The sequence below is a fragment of the Anarrhichthys ocellatus genome, unplaced genomic scaffold (assembly GCF_004355925.1).
Source record: "Anarrhichthys ocellatus isolate YVR2014 unplaced genomic scaffold, GSC_Weel_1.0 scaffold39, whole genome shotgun sequence".
Lineage (NCBI taxonomy): Eukaryota > Metazoa > Chordata > Actinopteri > Perciformes > Anarhichadidae > Anarrhichthys > Anarrhichthys ocellatus.
This window is the reverse complement of record NW_022280069.1, coordinates 3,860,317-3,879,289: the sequence shown is the minus strand read 5'-3', so window position 1 is coordinate 3,879,289 and position 18,973 is coordinate 3,860,317. Positions and strand designations below refer to the sequence as shown.

Genomic DNA, 18,973 nt, shown 5'->3' with positions numbered 1-18,973 from the left:
CCCCCCCCCCCCCCCCCCCCCAGCTCCATCATCGCCCTGTTTAGCATCCGTCACAACCTCTCCGACCACAGCTCTAATCTGGGATTTAATCCGGAACAAAATGAGAACCGATTGAAATCTGAAACACACGGAGCCCCAAAGTTCTTCCACCGTGTTGTGTTTTCTGCTTTAAACAAGACGGCAACAGTCACAGATTTACAGCTCTTACGTCTCTCTCTTCACTGATGATGACTCACAGTTGATTGCAGACTTGATTCGGCTTTTTTTAGGGGCGACTGTTCAAAACTATAACAAGTGTTGAATTACCTCTGATGAGTGCGCTTCCAGATGCATCACCAAAGTGTTGATATTTATAGAATTTAACAAAAGAACACAAGCACATGGACTAATTATGCAATTAAGAGATTATCTTATGTAATAGGGAAGTACATAAAGTTTGGAACTTTATTTTGTGAGACTTTATACTTTTGTTCAACTACGAGAGGATTTCAACCCGGTCCCCTAAAAACAACGTTCCAATACGACGGAACCGCATCGAGAATTACGCTTCGAGGGAAACTGTTTTAGCCATTTTGTCGTTGATTACGTTTGTTTTTGACGAATCACAAAAGTTTCTAATGAGTCCACGACAGTCTGCAGAGGTGATTTGGGTTAAAGGTCAACTTAAAGGTAAACACAGTGTTTCTTGTAAAAATAAATGTGATGTAATCAAGCTCGGACGTCCTGTCAGTGTGTCAGATCCCCTCGGTGGTGTTTAGCACCGCATGGGCCCCGTTGCGGTGTCTGCGGGGCTGTGAGCTGGCCGAGGCCCCCCCCGCACACACACACACACAGGGGACCAGGAGGTCCTCTGGGAGCCCATTAACCCATTATGTTCACCTCCACAGCGGCGTTACGGAACAACAATCGCATACAAGCTGGAGGCGGAGCCACAGGAGGCTACAGCTGCTGAGAAAAGAGCCGGCGTAGCCCGGGGCGCCGAGCAGCGCCGCTCCCATGCTGTGCCTTGCTCAAGGGCCACACGGTAAGAAGTGAGGCGATAAGGTCAAGAGCGTAATAGGGCCCCCTGGATTTACACGTCATGTTCAAGTGAAAATGGGAAATTGTGTTTAATTACAGGTTGAGTGGATTCATTTAAAAAAAATATAGAAAAACATGTATGAATGTTACTGCTATCATTTCCACACATATAAGTAAAAGTGTCTTTTTATTTTAATGTAAATGTAGAAATATGTGCAAAGAAAGCAGGTTGATGCTTATTGCACTCTGTTATATTTTATTCATTATTCATCAAATTCAGCATCTGTGACCATTTTCTTTCGGTTATGCTCAAAGAAAGACAAAAAAGTGACTGAAGTATCTGAAATATCTGAAATCAGCTGAAATATGACCAAAAACATCCACAAAATCAGGTGAGATTGAGTTAATAGACGTTACTTATACAAACTACACTAATGTATTTGAGTTTGAACTTATTCTAACAGCTCTTCCATGAATGATAATCTGGGTCAAAGCAAAAAGACGATTTGTTCTGCAGCCTTTAATTAGACATTATTATGCAAGTCATTATACCAGCTCACTACAGAATAGATCTTAAGCAACAGAAATTAAAACAATTAACATTTCATCTGTATAATTATAGACACACACACACACACAGACACAAATCTCTATTTCTATATTTCCAGGGCCTCCAACATATTGCAGGTATGATGCCAAACAAGCTCATCTCCGGAAGATGTATTAGACAATAGAATAATTACCATAATCATGGATATTTTTCTCTGCATTTTAATTAGCCCTATGAAGCTCAATTAAGCTCTTCAGTAAGAGCGCCTATTCAGTAAACAGCTGTCCACCTGTCTGCTCCTTCCTGGGAAAAGGCTGCGGCGCCTGTTCACGCAGAGGTACCATCACCAAAATGAGTGTGTGTGTGTGAGTGTGTGTGTGTGGGGGGGGTCGGACAAGGCCCCTGCAGCCTGCAAGGGGCCCTTTGTATGAGGAGTGATTAATGCCACAGAGAGGCAGGCGAAGAGGACGGACATCATTAAGGTATGCTAATAGATGGCTTGAGTTAAGATATTAACAGACTGAAATAATGATGAGAAAAGACAAAAAGCTGCAGGTTTTAAAAGCAATAAAGACGTGATTTTAGGTTCTTACTTTTTGTGCTGAAGAAAGAGATTGTGAGACGACATGTTTATGTGACTGTGGAGGATACTCTTTACGAGACGAGGTTCCTGTTGGTTCCATGTTTCTTAACATCATCTCGCTCAGACTGAATCTTCTTAAGAACTCATGAGAAGTGTTTTTTTTTCCAGGTAAAATGAATCAAATTTTAGTTATTGATACTTCTTCCTCCTGTTCCTCCTCAGTGGCATTAATCACCTGTCATACCCGGGCCCTGAGGAGACCAGATTCTAACAAGGACACCTTCGCCCGTGTGATCCCTGACGGTGAAACCGTCTAAATGAGGCGGTGAGAGAAGATCCCCACCTGCGATCGGAGGCTTTAACCTCTTCCAAGGGGATCGCTGCGCAGTCATTAAGAAAGTAATAATGACCGGCCTTCATCATCACAAGCACAGGCTTGATCGCTCTCTCCTCTCTACTACATCTTAGAAGATGACTCACATTATAAAACGCTGAACAGTGACAGACTTCCAGAGGACAAAGAACAACAAGAATCGATCACTTATTTGTTTCTTTCTTTCTGTCAATATTGTGATTCATGACGATCACTGACTTCTCCTCTTTATTTATCGACCTCTTGTCGTATGACACAAATGAGACAAAACACAAAACGCACAACAATATATTTTGTCAAAAAACATGTTCCAATATTATTCCAATTCCCATGAAATTGTTTCAAACTGTGAATGCAGCTTTCAGCTAATCAGTTAAGCCAAAAATAAATTTAAACATCTGTTGACTTTCTGCTCCAACATACAATGAATAAAAAGGTACACGACTGAAGCAACCGTAATATCTCCACCTAATCACACAGTATAATAAAACAAATGAAGTCCCAACCCTAAAGTATTAGGAGATAAACACATTTAAAAAAACATCTGCATTGTTTTGCATGAAAATCCCGTATTTAAAATGAAGAAGAAAACATAATTGGTTTCCAGTAAAAAACTATTTGAAAAGGTTTTTGTTCATATTAAGAGAGTTGAATGGAGGCTCGTGGCTCTGAAGGAGTCTGTTTGTCTTTGGTTTTTTACCGGCTGCTGACGTTAGATTCTGTCTAATAGATTCAGGAGAAACAATTAGACGGCATCTTTCATCAAATAAGACACATCATTTCCCAAATGCACTCTTTCTCTCACAGGCCTGCAGCTCAGAGTGACACGACCCGAGGTCGCCCTCTAGCGGCCACAGCTGCCAATGACCTGCACGTTGTGCGGGGACATGTATTGTTATAAAATAAGGATGTTGGAGGGTTTTTTTTTTTTTACAACAGAATTCAAGTGCTGGGATGTAAAAACCTCAGTGTGTGTGTGTGTGTGTGTGTGTGTGTGTGTACATGTGTGTGTGTGTCTAACTGTTGAGCTTCTCAGTCTCCGCGGTGTTCACTGCGGTCAACTGTTCCTCGTGACCCTCCTCGTCTCCCGGCACCTGAGACACACACACACACACACACAGACACACACACACACACACACACACAGACACACACGCACACACAGAGACACACACACACACACACACACACACAGACAGAGCGTGAGATAATTGAGTTTCTACACTTCCGTGACCTCATCCTGCATTTCTTCCAGACTAAACGTGGTCTAATTGTGACTTTTCAAAGGTGCACTTCATTTTCCGTGTCTCTAAATGTCATCGTTCCCGCAGGTCTCTGTGAGGCGCTGCATGAATGTACACAAGCGTTTTGTCTTTTGTTCCCACTTTCAGATAATCATTGAAAAGAACAGCATCACTTATTATTTGTGGTTTATGAAAGAAATGGAGAGAAATCAATTAGATATATTTTTTAGAACTGGTGGTAAAAACGAGACAAAAACATTTCAATCGGTTGTGAAAATACGTTTTTAGTAAATTGAATTAATCTTTTATGTCTAAAAATGAGGTTCATCCCACATTACAGTGAAAGAACCAGTCCATGCAAGTATTTAAATTTAATTATTTTGCAACAAAATGCCTCTTTTTAGTAAAATAACCCAGATAAAAGAGGCACAAATCTAGTCTGCATGATATATATATACTCACACATAAAACTAAAGCATGACGATGCTGCACGTTGCATTGTGGGGGAAATTTAAATGACATCATCCAGGAGGGACTCCACCTGGTCTGAGACACCCGTGTGGTGGTGACTTTGCGCCCCCTGGTGGTCAGACAGCACCACTGCTTCACCAGCAGCACCACGGTCACTGATCATGTGAATGTCAGTGCGACGGCGCCACCTGGTGGCCGTTATCTCTCATGCTACACTCAATTACTGGAGAATTAACGCAAGCCGTTTCCTGGAAAGAATGATGTCATTTTATGCTGATCACGAAGAAAACAGGAATTTCCTGGAAAGACCTGCTCCATTTAAACCCAAATAAATATATATGTATCATTCATGTGTTATTAGAATGTTGAATCATTGACAGACAGTCACAAGAACGAGATGAGTGAATATGAAGTGTACTGCCTGAACACTGTCTCTTAGGGACACATGAGTGAGAAACAACAGAGCGTCTGACTCACCTCCCAGTAGATGCTGTCCTCGTAGCAGATGGTGTCGGACGGAGCGCCGAAGACGGGGAGCTTCAAGATGAAACCTGAGAGGAGGACAAAGAGCATTTATGTGCAACCACTTCTATCGTGAGAATGAGCTCAATGAGCTCCAACAAGACAAAACACAAAAGTTAATTGTCGAGTGAGTGGCTGGTGTTCATCATTAACCCAAACAGCATCTGCAGGTTAATCACACAATGAAGGGCGGTGAAGTCGTTCAGGTTCCTTCTGCTGGCGAGTCTTCACAGTAAAGTGCTGATTCATCGAGACGTCTCGGTTCATTAAACGCTACATTTGTTTGAAAGTGAAAGTTCTGGAGATGTTTGGAGGAAATATGTTTCTTCCAGAACACGTCTTCAAAAGAGAAAACTTGTAATACAATAATACTCCTCTTAATGTGAGTGATGAAGTGGTGAAGTTTCATGGTGATATCTGTTAGTTCATTTCTTTACTCTATTCACCTGTAGAGTCTGTAAACAAATCTTTAAAATGAGTTTGTTCTCAGACTCTGATGATAAATCTCCACTTCAGCAGCTCTTACATTCACCAAACTTCACTCGTTCATTCCTCTCTGTGTGCTGAAGGTTCACACATCACTCACACACACTCATTTATACTACATCATATTAATATAAACATGGAGAAATGGATTTGTTTTATGGCTGTTGACAGTATTTTCTGATTTATGAAGTGAAATAAAGAGAATTCATAAATCCCTTCTGTAGAAACCTTTAACTCTAACGTGTCAACAACATTTTGAACCTGGTTTTATCCAATGTTCAGATTTATGTTCTGGAAATGTATGAAAATGTGCACATATTTAATAAGATAATGCCTCATTTGCATATTTCAAAATAACATTTTCAGAAAACTTGTAATACAAAAGAATAATGATCTTATTGTCAGTAATCAACTGGGGAAGTTTGAAGATGATTTCTATTAGTTCTAAACTTTGAACCCAGCTGTAATCTCTTGTATTGATGCTGACTGTTGTTTAACTTTGTGTCGCTCAAACGTCCAGTTTAAGAGTTCTTCATCAGACCGACTGAGGAAGACGTGACACCTACCGACAAAGAGCCCCCCCCCCAGGGCGATGCCGAGGGTGACAGCGAGGGAGATGGCCTGACGGACGCCCTGGTAAGACGCTTCAATTTTTCCGCTTGCCACGTCGGGGAACACATCTCCCATCCTGAAACACAACAGCGACGAGTTATTAGTGAATGACTTAAACTAACAGAATTAAAATACGCTCGGACGTATCAATGTGTCGCTGCAGGTCCCTGCATGCTGACTTTGCACTAAAGGAGGACCATGAGAGCAGCCTGAAGGGAGCTCAGATCTGTCGGTGAATAAAGGGCTGCGGTTGAAACCACACACACAGATTATCTCCCACACAGGGAAACAATGTGGACATTCAGGATGAACCACTGCTGGTGTTTAGACACGTATCTTCATACAACGGTTCTTATCAGAGTTTCAGGTCCAGCGCTGTGTGTGAAATTCAGCTCTTCACATGCAGTCTGTCTTCAGAGGAAACAACTTAGTTTGGTTTATGGAAAGATTGTGTTTAGGGTTAAAATAACTACCAAACAATCCGAACTTAAGTGCGATAGTTACAAATAATTCAACATTGACTTCTAGTTTTACTCGGGGATCGAACGATGGTTTCCTGGTGTTTCCCGACTTCTCTTTGGGATTTCTGCAGTCTTCATACTTCCTGGTTCATGATTTTGTGGATTACACACAAATTGATTTTGTGGGATATCTATGAATTACAGTGTACTCATCATATATATATATATATATATATATATATATATATAATATATATATATATATATAATATATAAATATATATATTATATATATGTATATATATATAATATATATATATATATACATATATATAATATACATATTTATATAAAGCTACTAACGCTGTATGACAACCTGGAGTTGAGATCGTCCCAGTCTCTCTAATTCTTTTATGATGTTGCATCAGGTGTGTTTCGTGTCCACAACAACAGCTCAAATCAAATATTCACCCTTTTCCGTAAACGTCTGTGGATGCCACAGCGGCAGTGACCGCTCCCACGATGGCGCCCAGGACGCCGGGCATGCCGTGCAGGTTGTGAACCCCGCAGGTGTCTTGGATCTTCAGCTTGTCCTCCAGGATGGGCTGAAAGAAGAAAGAGATGGGGGGTTTGTTTCTGGAGGAGAACACCACAGAAGAAAATGTTGTTGTGTATTAATTTTGTTTGTTTGCACGATGCGGCCTTATGGTGCTCTGCCTCTAATTGCTCAGTATCGTGTCTTAATCATAAGCTTCTGCACGATCCTTACTGAGAGGTACTTGAAGCCCAGAACAGAGATGATGCCGGCCAAGAAACCGACGATCATGGAGCCGTACGGCGTCAGCATCATTTCACCAGCTGTTCCTGCTGCGACTCCACCGGCCAGGGCGGCGTTCTGGATGTGGACCTAAAGATTAGAAAAAGATGTTTTTAATACATTAAAATGCACATTAATCCTGAAGCACACTGCACCTGAAACTACTACATTATATTGAGGTACTACATACAATTCATGGGAAGTTTGTGACATAGCAACTTGGATTTTCAGCCTCAATATATTTATTTGAGAAATAAATATGTACAAAACGTAGACTTGAACAGTTTAACTGAATCAAAAGTTTGAATAAGGACAAACATTGGGATTTAAATTGGTCTCAGGGCGGGGAACTATTAAGAAATGAAGGTCATGAGTCATGAACACAGCCTTTCCTGACAACAGCCCTGGTTATGTGCTGAATCATCCAGCTGCTTGGAATTAGCTATTTAGCAGTTTGTTGATCATACAACACACAATGTGTGACTGGGAGTCGGGATCGACATTCAGGGAAATCTGTACCCACAATTGCCCAACTGAAGACCTCATAACATCTCAGGGAAAATCACAGACTGAATATAAGAAGTCATCAGCTTGGTTTTTTGAAACCAGTGAACAGAAGTGACCATATCTGGACTGAGGAGGAGTGACGTAGAGACGGCGCATACGTCTCTGGTAGAGACCTGTCAATCACTGTGTAGCCCCGCCCTAAAGCATCCCCTGCTTTATGGTCTGTTTGACTCTAAATGGACCAGAATGTACTAAATGAACATCATGCTGTATTGAAGAAGACTTGAAACTAGAGATTGAGACCATAAACTCATGTTTACAATGTTTACTGAGGTAATAAATCAAGAGAGAAGTAGAGTCATTTTCTCATAGACTTCTATACAACCAGAGGAGTCGCCCCCTGGTGGACAGCAGTAGCATTGCATCGATAATCACGTAAAAGATTACGTCTATTTAACGAATCTGTGACTTGCTTACGGATTGAGATTCATGCCAATGCTTTAGAGACAAACTAGGTGACTGACCCTGGTGGTTTAAAGCTCTGCAGTAACGCAGTAAGAAGACAAGAGCGCGCATGCAGAAGACACAGACCAATCAGATCAGTCTGGACTTTTTCGGGAGGGGCTCTTAAAGAGATAGGCCCTTAAAACGCAGCGTTTCAGACAGACGATGAATACAGGTATTTTCAGACAGACAGTATTAGAAAAATCAAATGTTTTTTTTAACAGTAAAGCATGCAAACATGTTCTAGTGGAAACCCAAAATACAAATATGAACCCTTAAATGTGCCACAATCTCAGCTAATCTGAGAACTTCCGTATGTTTCAGATGCTTTTATGTCCAAATACGTGATTGTTTTCTCAAATTAAATCACTTTCTTTCTCTACGAAATATAATCTATGTGCTTGCAATGAATTGTTTTCTGCGCTTACAATGTCCCATCGCGCAATCAGAAGCACCACGCCACCACATCTTTCTAGGTCTTCTATATTTATTAAATAACATCTGACTTGCACAATACTATATTACTAAATTATGAAAATGTAAACTGTAACTCTGCAAAAGTGAGAAAAAACAAAAGGATCTGCTCGTCTGTAGACGAAGCAGCTTAAAGGGATGAGACTTTGTGACAAAGAGTCTGTAACGTGTTGCGGCCACATGACAGCAAACAGCTGGAACACATCAGAGACTGATGAGCGTTTCTCTACTATCAACAGACTATACCGTCTCCTTTTGTCATGAGTTACCGCTCTGACTCTCTCAGGGTTTGATCACTATCAGCACAGGAATGTTTCATCTTGATATCGGGATGATGAACTGTTGACAGGTGAGCATGACAGCGATAATGCACAGTTTGAACCTCCATGTGACTTAGCCACAGCTAACATTTGTTTTTTGGGGGGGGAGGGGTTCATGTCTTCATGTCTTCAGGCGACAAACACATCAGCTTTTTATCTTTTGAGTAACTCTGTCACGAGTTTTAGCTCTGATAAGATCCACCCTGCTGACAGGAATTCAAGTTCTAGTTCTTTTTGCATTCTTGTCTTTACTTCAGCTCTTTGGTTGTTTGCTGGTCTCATTTTAACCTGATTGATTGTGAGCTGGAAGCAGTCACATTCTACTTCACCAGCTGAGAATCACTCTCTGGAGGAGCCTGTTGCCTCAGTTTCATTCCTAAAGTTGGCGATTCCAGTAAATTAGCGATCATTACTTTATTTCCTGATTGAATTTAGTGATGCTAATCCGGTGTGCTCACCATGTCCAGCTTGCCGTCGTGCGCCGTCAGGGCGGACATGCCGTATGTGGCCAGAGTGCAGGCTGCCAGGGAGTAGTAGGTGTTCATGGCCGTGCGGTGCTGGTCGTCTCCGTGAGCTGTGACGGCAGAGTTGAAGCTGGGCCAGAACATCCACAGGTAGATGGTACCTGAGAAGCACAGCGGCATTCAGTTAACAGATGCATTGGGCAAATCAACAAATTCACTCTAACTACAAACAGCATGCATCTTGTTTTCCAGCCTGTGTGAGATCGAATGTCTGGAAGAAAACCAAAAGGATGTCAACAGATCTAATATTGGGAAGTCTCCATCTGTCTCTGAGAGGAGCTCGTGCTGCTGTTCAATAAGTTAACTCATGTTTAATATAGAAGTTGTGATGATGAAGTCAGGAATCTATTGAGGAAAATCCCAGGTGAAGGGGAGGAGATACTACTGTTTGTATTCGCAAGAAAACACCAACACATCTTAAGTCAAGTGTGAGAGCTAAACTTTGTGTTTCGAGGCCTAAACAAGTCATTAGGCGCACTTCACCAGATGTAATGACATTTTACATTGTTACAATAAATCTACAGCAATAATAAATGCTTTTTACTGACAAACGCACCTTTACCTCCAAAGTACATGTGTTGTTCCTGCACACTTTCTGACAACATTATTTAGAATCTTTGGAATTGGGGAAATCATGAAAAGCCTGTTTCACACCAAGCACAAATTTATTTCCACAAAAAAAAGTAATTTTTACAAATTTACAAAATCTACAAACACTGGTTTTGTGGTTCATGCTTGCACACCTCTGTGGAACATTTGTACGGGGGGAGAAGTATTCGGACGGACCTCGATTTCAGCAGATTTCCACCTGCGAAAGTATGTGTTTGACCAGTGATGAAGTCCTTTGTTTCAACTGATGTCATACAAAATATTGCTGTCATTATTTACAGAGCAATGGACCTTCGGAACAATAGGAGCTTGTTTTGGGGATATTTTTTGGACTATTGGTGTTTCGGAATAATGTGCCTTCAGAAAATTGGGAAGCCTCCATCTCAACACCCAATCATGTAACAATATAACTTCTTCAACCACCAAGTTAAGGACGATATATGGCTTGAGTTCTTCCTAGCAACTGGGAGGCGAGGGCGATGGTAACGTAGCTGATATACTTGCAAATGTTGTATGTTGGTCAAGGAAAGGGGCAAGCCACAAAAGATAACATTAGCTTTAGCATCAGACTTTGGGTCCGATTTAATAATGTATTGAGTACTTAACGATTGACATTCTTTGTTGGGAGGGTATTTTTAATGTGTGGAGTGGACACGGGCTCTATTTAGAAGGAATGGGCTTCATTGACCAAAATGAAACAGAAATGTGGATAATTCACACTGGACCCGATGGTTTTCGTACAGAAAATCTGCATGCTAATTTTTCTGGATTCCCGGACGGCTTTTTCGCAACACTGGTGACAAACGGCTTTAAATCCTTAATCAAAAAGGCTCAGGATCAATGTCGAGCCAAAGTCCTTTAATGATTTTGTTTTCATCCGATTCCTGAGGCCAGTCAGGGTATCAATCTGTGTGGCAAAATATTGCAAATTTTCCAAAATTTCTATAACTGAAATTTAGAGCAAATTCACACTAAATCTATGTATCTAAGTATTGCTGCACTGATCTGAATGGGTCTGAAGGTTTGAGTTCATCACACCTATGACCACACCTGACAACACCCATCAATGATCGTATGCAACGGTGGGACAGAGCACGAATGAACCACTAGACGGCGGCACAAGAATTTCGTAAACGATAAAAGTCCATCTTTGACAGATGTTTACCGATCATAGCAAACAGGTCAGAATGGTAGACGGAGCTGTTCCTGTGCTTGCTCTTATTCAGGTTGGGCCGGTACAGGACCCGGGTCACCATAAGGCCGAAGTAGGCTCCAAACGTGTGGATGGTCATGGAGCCGCCTGCATCTTTAGCCTGCAACAAAGTTAGCCACAATATGGTTTATAAAATTCAATATGTTTGACAGCGATATGATATTTTTCTTATCTTTGGTGCTAATCAGTCCTTGCTGTGTTGTTTTGCTCTGCAGATCACACAACAGAGAATTACTTCTAGAGTATATCTGTTTTTTTGTAGCTTACCCCAAGAGCGGACAGCAGGACGAACTCATTGACAGCAAACAGCGTGACCTCGAAAATCGCCATGATCAGCAGCTGGACAGGGCTGGTTTTACCCAAAACGGCTCCAAATGAGATGAGCACAGCGCCCGTGCAGAAATCAGCATTGATCATGCTGAAAGAAACAGAGTTTGATAGAAAACATGACATATCGTGTGCAGGGCATAGACAAAAAAGAAACATTTATTGTGTGTCAGAGATGTTTCACTCTGTCTGTATTCTTCTCTTTCATGCACCTTGTCCAACATATTGTGTCAGTGGTTTTTGTGTGTTCACACATGTGCAATATGGTTTTCACACATACCTCTCCACTCCGATGTGGATCTTGCCTCCATGCATACCGTGGAAGAAGCCCTGCATGAGCGTGGCCCATTGCAGGGAGAAGGCTGCGATCAGGAAGTTGAAGCCCACGCTGCTGAAGCCGTAGCGCTGCAAGAAGGTCATGAGGAAGCCGAAACCGATGAAGATCATCACATGCACATCCTGGAAACCTAAACAATGTAGAAAAACACACTGGCTCAGATTATGGAGATAGATTTTTTTGTTTATTCTATGTGATGGAGAGGCAACATGGACCCAGAAGGCAAGTGGAGTTCCACAAGGCTCAGTGCTGGGCCCACTACTTTGAAGTACTGCTTCCATTCAACTTTTGTAGTTTTCCCCTCCTTAGAAACATACAAGCAAAGTATTGATTGTCTTTGCAGATGACACTCACCTCTCTATAGGTGACCAGTGTAATGGAACATTTCTACTTAGTATATATTTCTACTTCGTATATTGTGTAAATGCTTAAGTGCTTGTACTTTAGCTCTGAACTCAGTACACCTTCATCCTCTGTGTTAACATACGTGCTCAAATGTATCTTGCTGTTTGGGTAGTGGAAATATATTGTTATCATAGTTTATATTCTTATGTGTATTTTATATTCTTATAAAATACAACTGTTTTATAACTTGTTGTGAATCAAACTATCATAAGCTTGCATCATGTAACTTGTGATCCATGCAGCTGACTGCCTGCACACATATCCTCGTCTTCTTCGTGTTGGATAACAAGTACCTATTGTATATTCACATGTTCTACGCCTTAAGGATAAAACGTATATATCTGTGTGTCTGTTGTTACACAGATAAAGCACTTCTTATACTTCTTTAACTGCGCGGCCTGCATGGCCTGAAACACAATGTTCCAGTACACAGGCCCACCCCCCCGCCCCACCCTTGATCACTCTCTTCATACGAATTTTAATCTGTAGTGCACACTTCTACGGAGTCAGAGTGACTCCGTGTATCTGTGCCTCTTCTCTGGCCAGAGAATAAATACTTTTCAAAGACAAGTTCTGTTTGACAATATTCTTTATTTCAACTTAAAAAGACTCAACAGCGGATAAAATCATTTTCCACCACACCAGCAACTAATGGCATCTGAATGACACGACAATTTGTAAGTCATTTGGCGGGCAATAACAACTACTTGCTTTTTGCATGTATAAACTACGCTCAGAGCAACTGACGAAGTATAAAAATTGGGAAGGGTGGGGTCAAACAAACACAGGACTTTCAACCAAGACCCTTGTTCGACCCTTGTTCGTGTCCTGAAGTTATTTTGAAGTTATGTTAATGATGTTTGTGACGTGTTTTCTCTACTTATATTACGTTGTAAAGTTTTACTTAGTTTACATACTTATTTTATAAGCCCAACCAGAATGTTTCTCCTAAACGTAACTACTGGTTTAGTTTCCTAAACATAGCTCTGGTCGTTTTACGTAAACAGCGTTCTATTATTGTGACAAGCGGATATGTCCTGAATGTTGTGTTATTTACACGCCTTCCCATGAGATCAGGTTGTTATGACAGGAGATCTCAAGTTAATCTATTGCCTTTGGGGGTTATAATTGACTCCAATTATAACAATTATTTTCACTATTGATTGTCCTCACAATTGTTTTCTTGATTAATTGATTATGATATCTATGTCAAGAATCTATTTTTGTGTAGACCAAAGGGAGCTCTTAAAAACTGCATTTTTTGTACAACCAACAGTTCAAAGCCCAAATATATTCAGTTTACATTGATATAAAACTGAGTAAAGCAGCTAATCATCTCGTTTGAGAATCTGGAATTGACTCTGATGTAACTTTTTATTTCCCTTTGAGAAATGTAACATTCGGAAAAAAATCGATCGAAGTCTATTTACAATTGAAACCAATTATTATTTTTTATAAAAAACTTCTTGTCAACTACCTTCCTCTGTTCTGATTTTAAACTGAAAGATGATTAAAAGATTAATATTAAAGGTGAAAAATAAATGTTCACCAACTTGTTCGGCATTTCCAATGAAAAGCCTTTCGGCAGAGAGCCGATAGCAGTTCAGTGAGGATACGAGTCATTTAGATCAACCTCGTGTTATCTGCTCCTCAAAAGCCTCCATCAACAAAAAACACCTGATCAACAACTGAGTCACTTGAGGGCTTTGTCATTGAAAACAGCGTCGCTCTGTGAATGAGCACAGTTACATAAGCCTTGGTCAATGGGGACTTCAGGTCCGGCTGTGACACTGACCCGCACATCTTCCATTTGGGTATTCATGTTTAGAAACTCTTGACTGTAAAGTTACAGGATTATATTGACAAAGTATTGCTGGTCTGCTGTGTAAAAGGAAGGATAATGATCTGCTCTCTAACTCACTTATTTCTCCCAAACTACCGCACAGCCAGTATTGGACAGCCGGATGTGCTGCCAGTGTCCCCGTTGGCATTTTGGCCCAGATACACACACCGATATCCAGGAGGACACCGTACAATCAGAGCAGTGACTCAGGCTCTGCCGGGCACAAGTTGGTTCGATCTGTTGAAGCTCAACTTTTATTTTTTGTTAAATTTGACCATTTCTGAGGCCAAGAATCTCCACAAAATGAGGGATTGATGTTTTCCCTCAATTATCTCATGCCTGCGGGGTAAAAAAAAAAGTTCTTGACCCTCCTGAGTCCAGATTCACTTTTTGAATATTCCTTTCTGCTGACTTTCAATGCATGCATTTATGTCTTTGTTTAGCAACTTTTAAACTGTCCTTACCCCCTCATGCATGGTAACCCTCCTTCAAGTTGGACGTTTTCATTTAAATAAGTATAAAACTACCAGGAACCCAAAATAAAGAGTAACACAAATGCATAAATCTTTAGTGATAATTACTCTTAACATTATTATAGAACAGTTCTGGTTAGGAAAATATTGTTTTGCAGTATGTACACACAAATGTAGAATGCAGATGAATGTCTTTTTTATATCTAAAGTGATTTTATACCTACTTATTGTGGAGTTTTTTCTAACCCTAACCCAAAATAACTGTAAATATTAATAATTCTTTTCAACATTAATGAAGCTTTGTGAGAACCCCACATCAACACTTTCAGCTCAGCTTGTCTCTTTAAATCTCTATTTGATTTATAAATTTAGGTTACTATAAATAACATGTGTTCTCCTGTGAATTAGGATCATTGAGAACATCTTGGGACACTAAAACTCTCCATCAAATCTGTCCAGAAGATGTCTTAGTTGGGTCTCTTTAAAGGGATAGTTCCCCTATATAACAAAAAAAACAAAACTTCAGAGTTTAGGGTTTTAAAAAGTCAGCAAACAGAACTTAGTGATTTGGGGTAAACTGACTGAAATAAAATGTAACATAAGACTTGAAACTGCACTTAAATTACATCACTGTAATCCAGGACAAAAATATGTTTCCCTCCAAACGTAATTGAGGATGCAGTTTAGTTGTAAGGGAATGTCATGTTATGGAGAACCCGTATGAGGGAGACATATTTTATCAGTTGACACACCATCCTTATCTCACAGGAACCTGTAGGACAGACAATACGTTGACTATATGACTGCCGACACAGCGGATTTACACACTGCCCTTCAGATAACCTGCAGATTGTGAACTCGTCTGTTTATTGTACCGTTGTTTTCGAGGCGTGCGGTGAGGATGGAGGATGGAGGTTGCGTAAACACAGCACTGAAACATGAAAGTCAACGGCTGTTTCAGCTCCCGTGACAGCGAAGGTGTCGGGTTAAACATTGTCTGAAGCCATTAAATCTAATGGACCTTAAACTCTGGTCTTGTTTTTCTAACCTCAGACACTCTGTTACCTTCTCTGTGGTTTGAAATAGACAACTGAACTGTCGGTTCAACCAAACTCCAGTATGTGGTCATTCCAGTATAATGACGTCAGGGGTTAAAGCAGAACGTATCATAACATCTGAAGAAACGGGCTCGGTTGGATAGTTGGGTGAGTAAAATGTTGGACTGTGACACAAGCGACTGAGGGTCACATCCTGTCTACAGTACAGTCATTTAGCAGACGCTTCTATCCAAAGCGACTTACAATTCAGAGTCTATCACATTTTTACACCATAGGCACAGCTACGGGAGCAATTTTGGGGTTAAGTGTCTTGCTCAAGGACACATCGACATGCGACTAGCGGAGCCGGAGCCGGGGTTCCAACCGCCGACCCTCTGATTGAAAGACGGCCCTGCTATCCACTTAGCCACAATCACCCCCAAAAGGTCAAAAAGTCAAAAGTCAAGTTTTGATAGAGAGCAGCACCCTCTGAAATGGGGGATAATTTGCTTGAGGGCACTTCGGCAGTTTGCATAACAAACCAAGAGGCTGCTAATCACCTTCTTTAGATGCCACAACCTGTTTAGGTGTTTCAGTATAAGTTGTGTCTCTGTAGCAATGTCAGAAAATATATTTATATCCATCTTTGCGCTTAGTGATTAGATTAGACCACTTTTAGATTTGACTACTTTCTCTCTTCTGTTATTGCACTTTTATGCAATATTTACAAAAATGAATTATTAAATACATCATCCACTTTGTCAGACTGTAAAAATGTTTGTTATAATTATATTTTGTGAATGATTTAAACAATTATGTGCATTTTTTATTGATCCACTTAATCCCCAGTAATGTCTTTCTATTTCAACTACTGATTTTGAACTTTGCACTGGAAAGAAATCCACTGGCTGAAAACATGAATACTGAAAACGGTCAAATTTAAACATAAAATCTTGCACCAAATATTAGTTTGAGCCAGTCCTGATGTTTCTGTGTTTGTGAAGAGTTCAGTGACTGACAGGAAGATAACGTTATAGTTAAAGGTTGCAGGTTGGAGATTCAAACAATGTGAGAAACGCCCAGATTAACTTCCGACAGTGTGTGACAAGTTAGGACACGCCCACCAGCCCTCAGTAGTTGATTTCTTAAGGTGGAACTTTGAGTTAATGAGTGAATGAGTGGCTAGAACGAAATATTAAGTTTGTGTCACAACTGCAAACGGAAGAAACAGAGAAAAGTGAAAGAAAGTGGTTGTTTGCAAACATTAATTAAAGATATTTTAGATATTTAAGATTATAAGATCATTATTTTAAAAGCACAGTTTAAAAAACTGTGCTTTTGGATAATTATCACAGATTTTTAAAGAACGGGGTTATATGTTGTCCCCAAAACGTTTTTCTGACATTTAAAGTTGAAAATCAAATGCAAATTTGTACAACCAATGACACATTCACACTACACTGCTATGTAGTCATTTTAGGCATCATGCCAAAGATTAGGGTTAAAAAGACAACAGAAAAACAGCTTGAAACTGTGTGTGCAGTAAGAGTCGATGGATATAAAATGTGTTTTATGGAAGCAGTAATGAGCATCTAATCAACGCCTTGTGTTTTCCCTCCCTTCTTTTTCCTACACCATCAATCCATATAAATCAGGACATTAACGATCAATGGATCTGCCTCTATGGGACGCAGCGGACTGGAAGACATCTCTATGAAAGGTTCGCTCAGAAAGAATGGGACCCGTCCAATTAGGGGAAACCAGAGGAGCTCAGCAGCCCCTCATCTCTTCACACAGAATAACGACGAGTTAACAATAACTATCCTGAAAGTGCAAATGAGCCGGAGTGGCATGCGAGCGTGGCATACTTACAGATTTCTAAAAATCACTGAGGGAGCATGTAAGAGAGGACAGCATGTCAGTGTTAGAGAGGCTGGTTTAGCATTATATGAAAGACAAAAACATGAAAGAATCGCATGATGAGGATTTTAGTCAGTGTCTTTTCTTTGATAAAAAATAGTTTGTAAAACAAAGGACAGAGTGATAGATTAGTATTGGACTCATCTGTGTAATGTCATAAACAACATCTGCAACATGTTTGTCAAATTAAAGCATCCACTCACATCAAGTCTGCAATGTTACTGTACAAGTCATCTTCAAACTGATACTCTTGAGAAACCTTTCATCTAAAGGATATTACTTAAATTCAGACACAGACTGGGAACCAAAAGCATCCTGAGCCTCACTGTGACCTCTGACCTTGAACCTCCACACATCCACGGGACACTCACTTGGGTAACGGTAGTAGAAGTCGTTGTCATAATCAGATTGGTTCATGTTGTGCCATTCCTTGGCGTCTGTGTCGTGGTCATACTGCACCAGAACACCGAAGAGGATGATGAGGATGATCTGCAGGATGAAGCAGACGATCGGCAGCTTCAGTCGCATGTTGGTTGCCGCATCTGTCATGTTTTTCTCTAACTGAGGGGATGAGAGGGGGCTTTAAAGATCCAGCACAAAAAAGTTTTGTCTCTCTCACACACACGCCGGAGAGTCCTCAGTGCAGAGCCAGGAGGCTGGTGTATGTGTGTGTGTGGTGTGTGTGTGTGTGAGAGAGGGTGAAAGAAGAAGAAGAAGAAGAACAAGAAGAAGAAGAAGAACAAGAAGAAGCTCACAGACAGACACCAGAGCTGGTTTTACATGTGTTTTTACTGAGTCACACCTACCGGACCTGCCTCCCACATGAATAATGCAGCCTCACTTTAAGCCCCGCCCCTTTGCGACTGTACTTTTTAAGGTGGACTTTAGAAATCAGAAATAACCAATAATTCATAACTATGTGATAGGAACTCTCTAGTGATAATATGTGTTGGAGTTTTCACTAACTGCACGACTACTTTGAGGTCGACTAGTCTTGCATAATTTGATTTTAGCATCAGGTGTAAGCCACTTTGATCTTCTCTGCATAGTTCCTCTATTGATCTCTGTTTGGCAGCAGTCATTCAGTCAATCAAACAACATTGTCACAGCTGCATTGCACAGCTGCATCACATGTTTAAAAGTAAATGCAAAAGCATTGATGTGTCTGAGACGACACGGAAACTGCTGGTTCACTAACAGTTTTTGTTGGGAAAATCTTTTTTGAAAGATTGCAAGGACACATTTTAAATGCTATGAACGTAGATAACAAATTGTTTTTCTTTAGTACAAAAAGAAACACTACAGAGTCAAAGTCCTGCCATCATCTTTAGACTGAAGATG

General features: G+C 40.6%; 1 protein-coding gene across 1 annotated transcript; it reads right to left on the bottom strand.

Moving 5' to 3' along the window:
• Positions 1 to 1,521: 1,521 nt before the first annotated feature.
• rhbg (Rh family B glycoprotein) lies at positions 1,522 to 18,365 on the bottom strand. Its single transcript, XM_031867404.1, has 10 exons — positions 18,004 to 18,365; positions 11,898 to 12,084; positions 11,558 to 11,708; positions 11,243 to 11,390; positions 9,403 to 9,569; positions 7,092 to 7,229; positions 6,794 to 6,927; positions 5,816 to 5,937; positions 4,719 to 4,792; positions 1,522 to 3,620 (listed from the first exon to the last, which is right to left on the bottom strand). The coding sequence occupies exons 1-10, from the start codon at positions 18,179 to 18,181 to the stop codon at positions 3,543 to 3,545; spliced, it is 1,377 nt and encodes a 458-aa protein (XP_031723264.1). The 5' UTR covers positions 18,182 to 18,365; the 3' UTR covers positions 1,522 to 3,542.
• Positions 18,366 to 18,973: the final 608 nt, after the last annotated feature.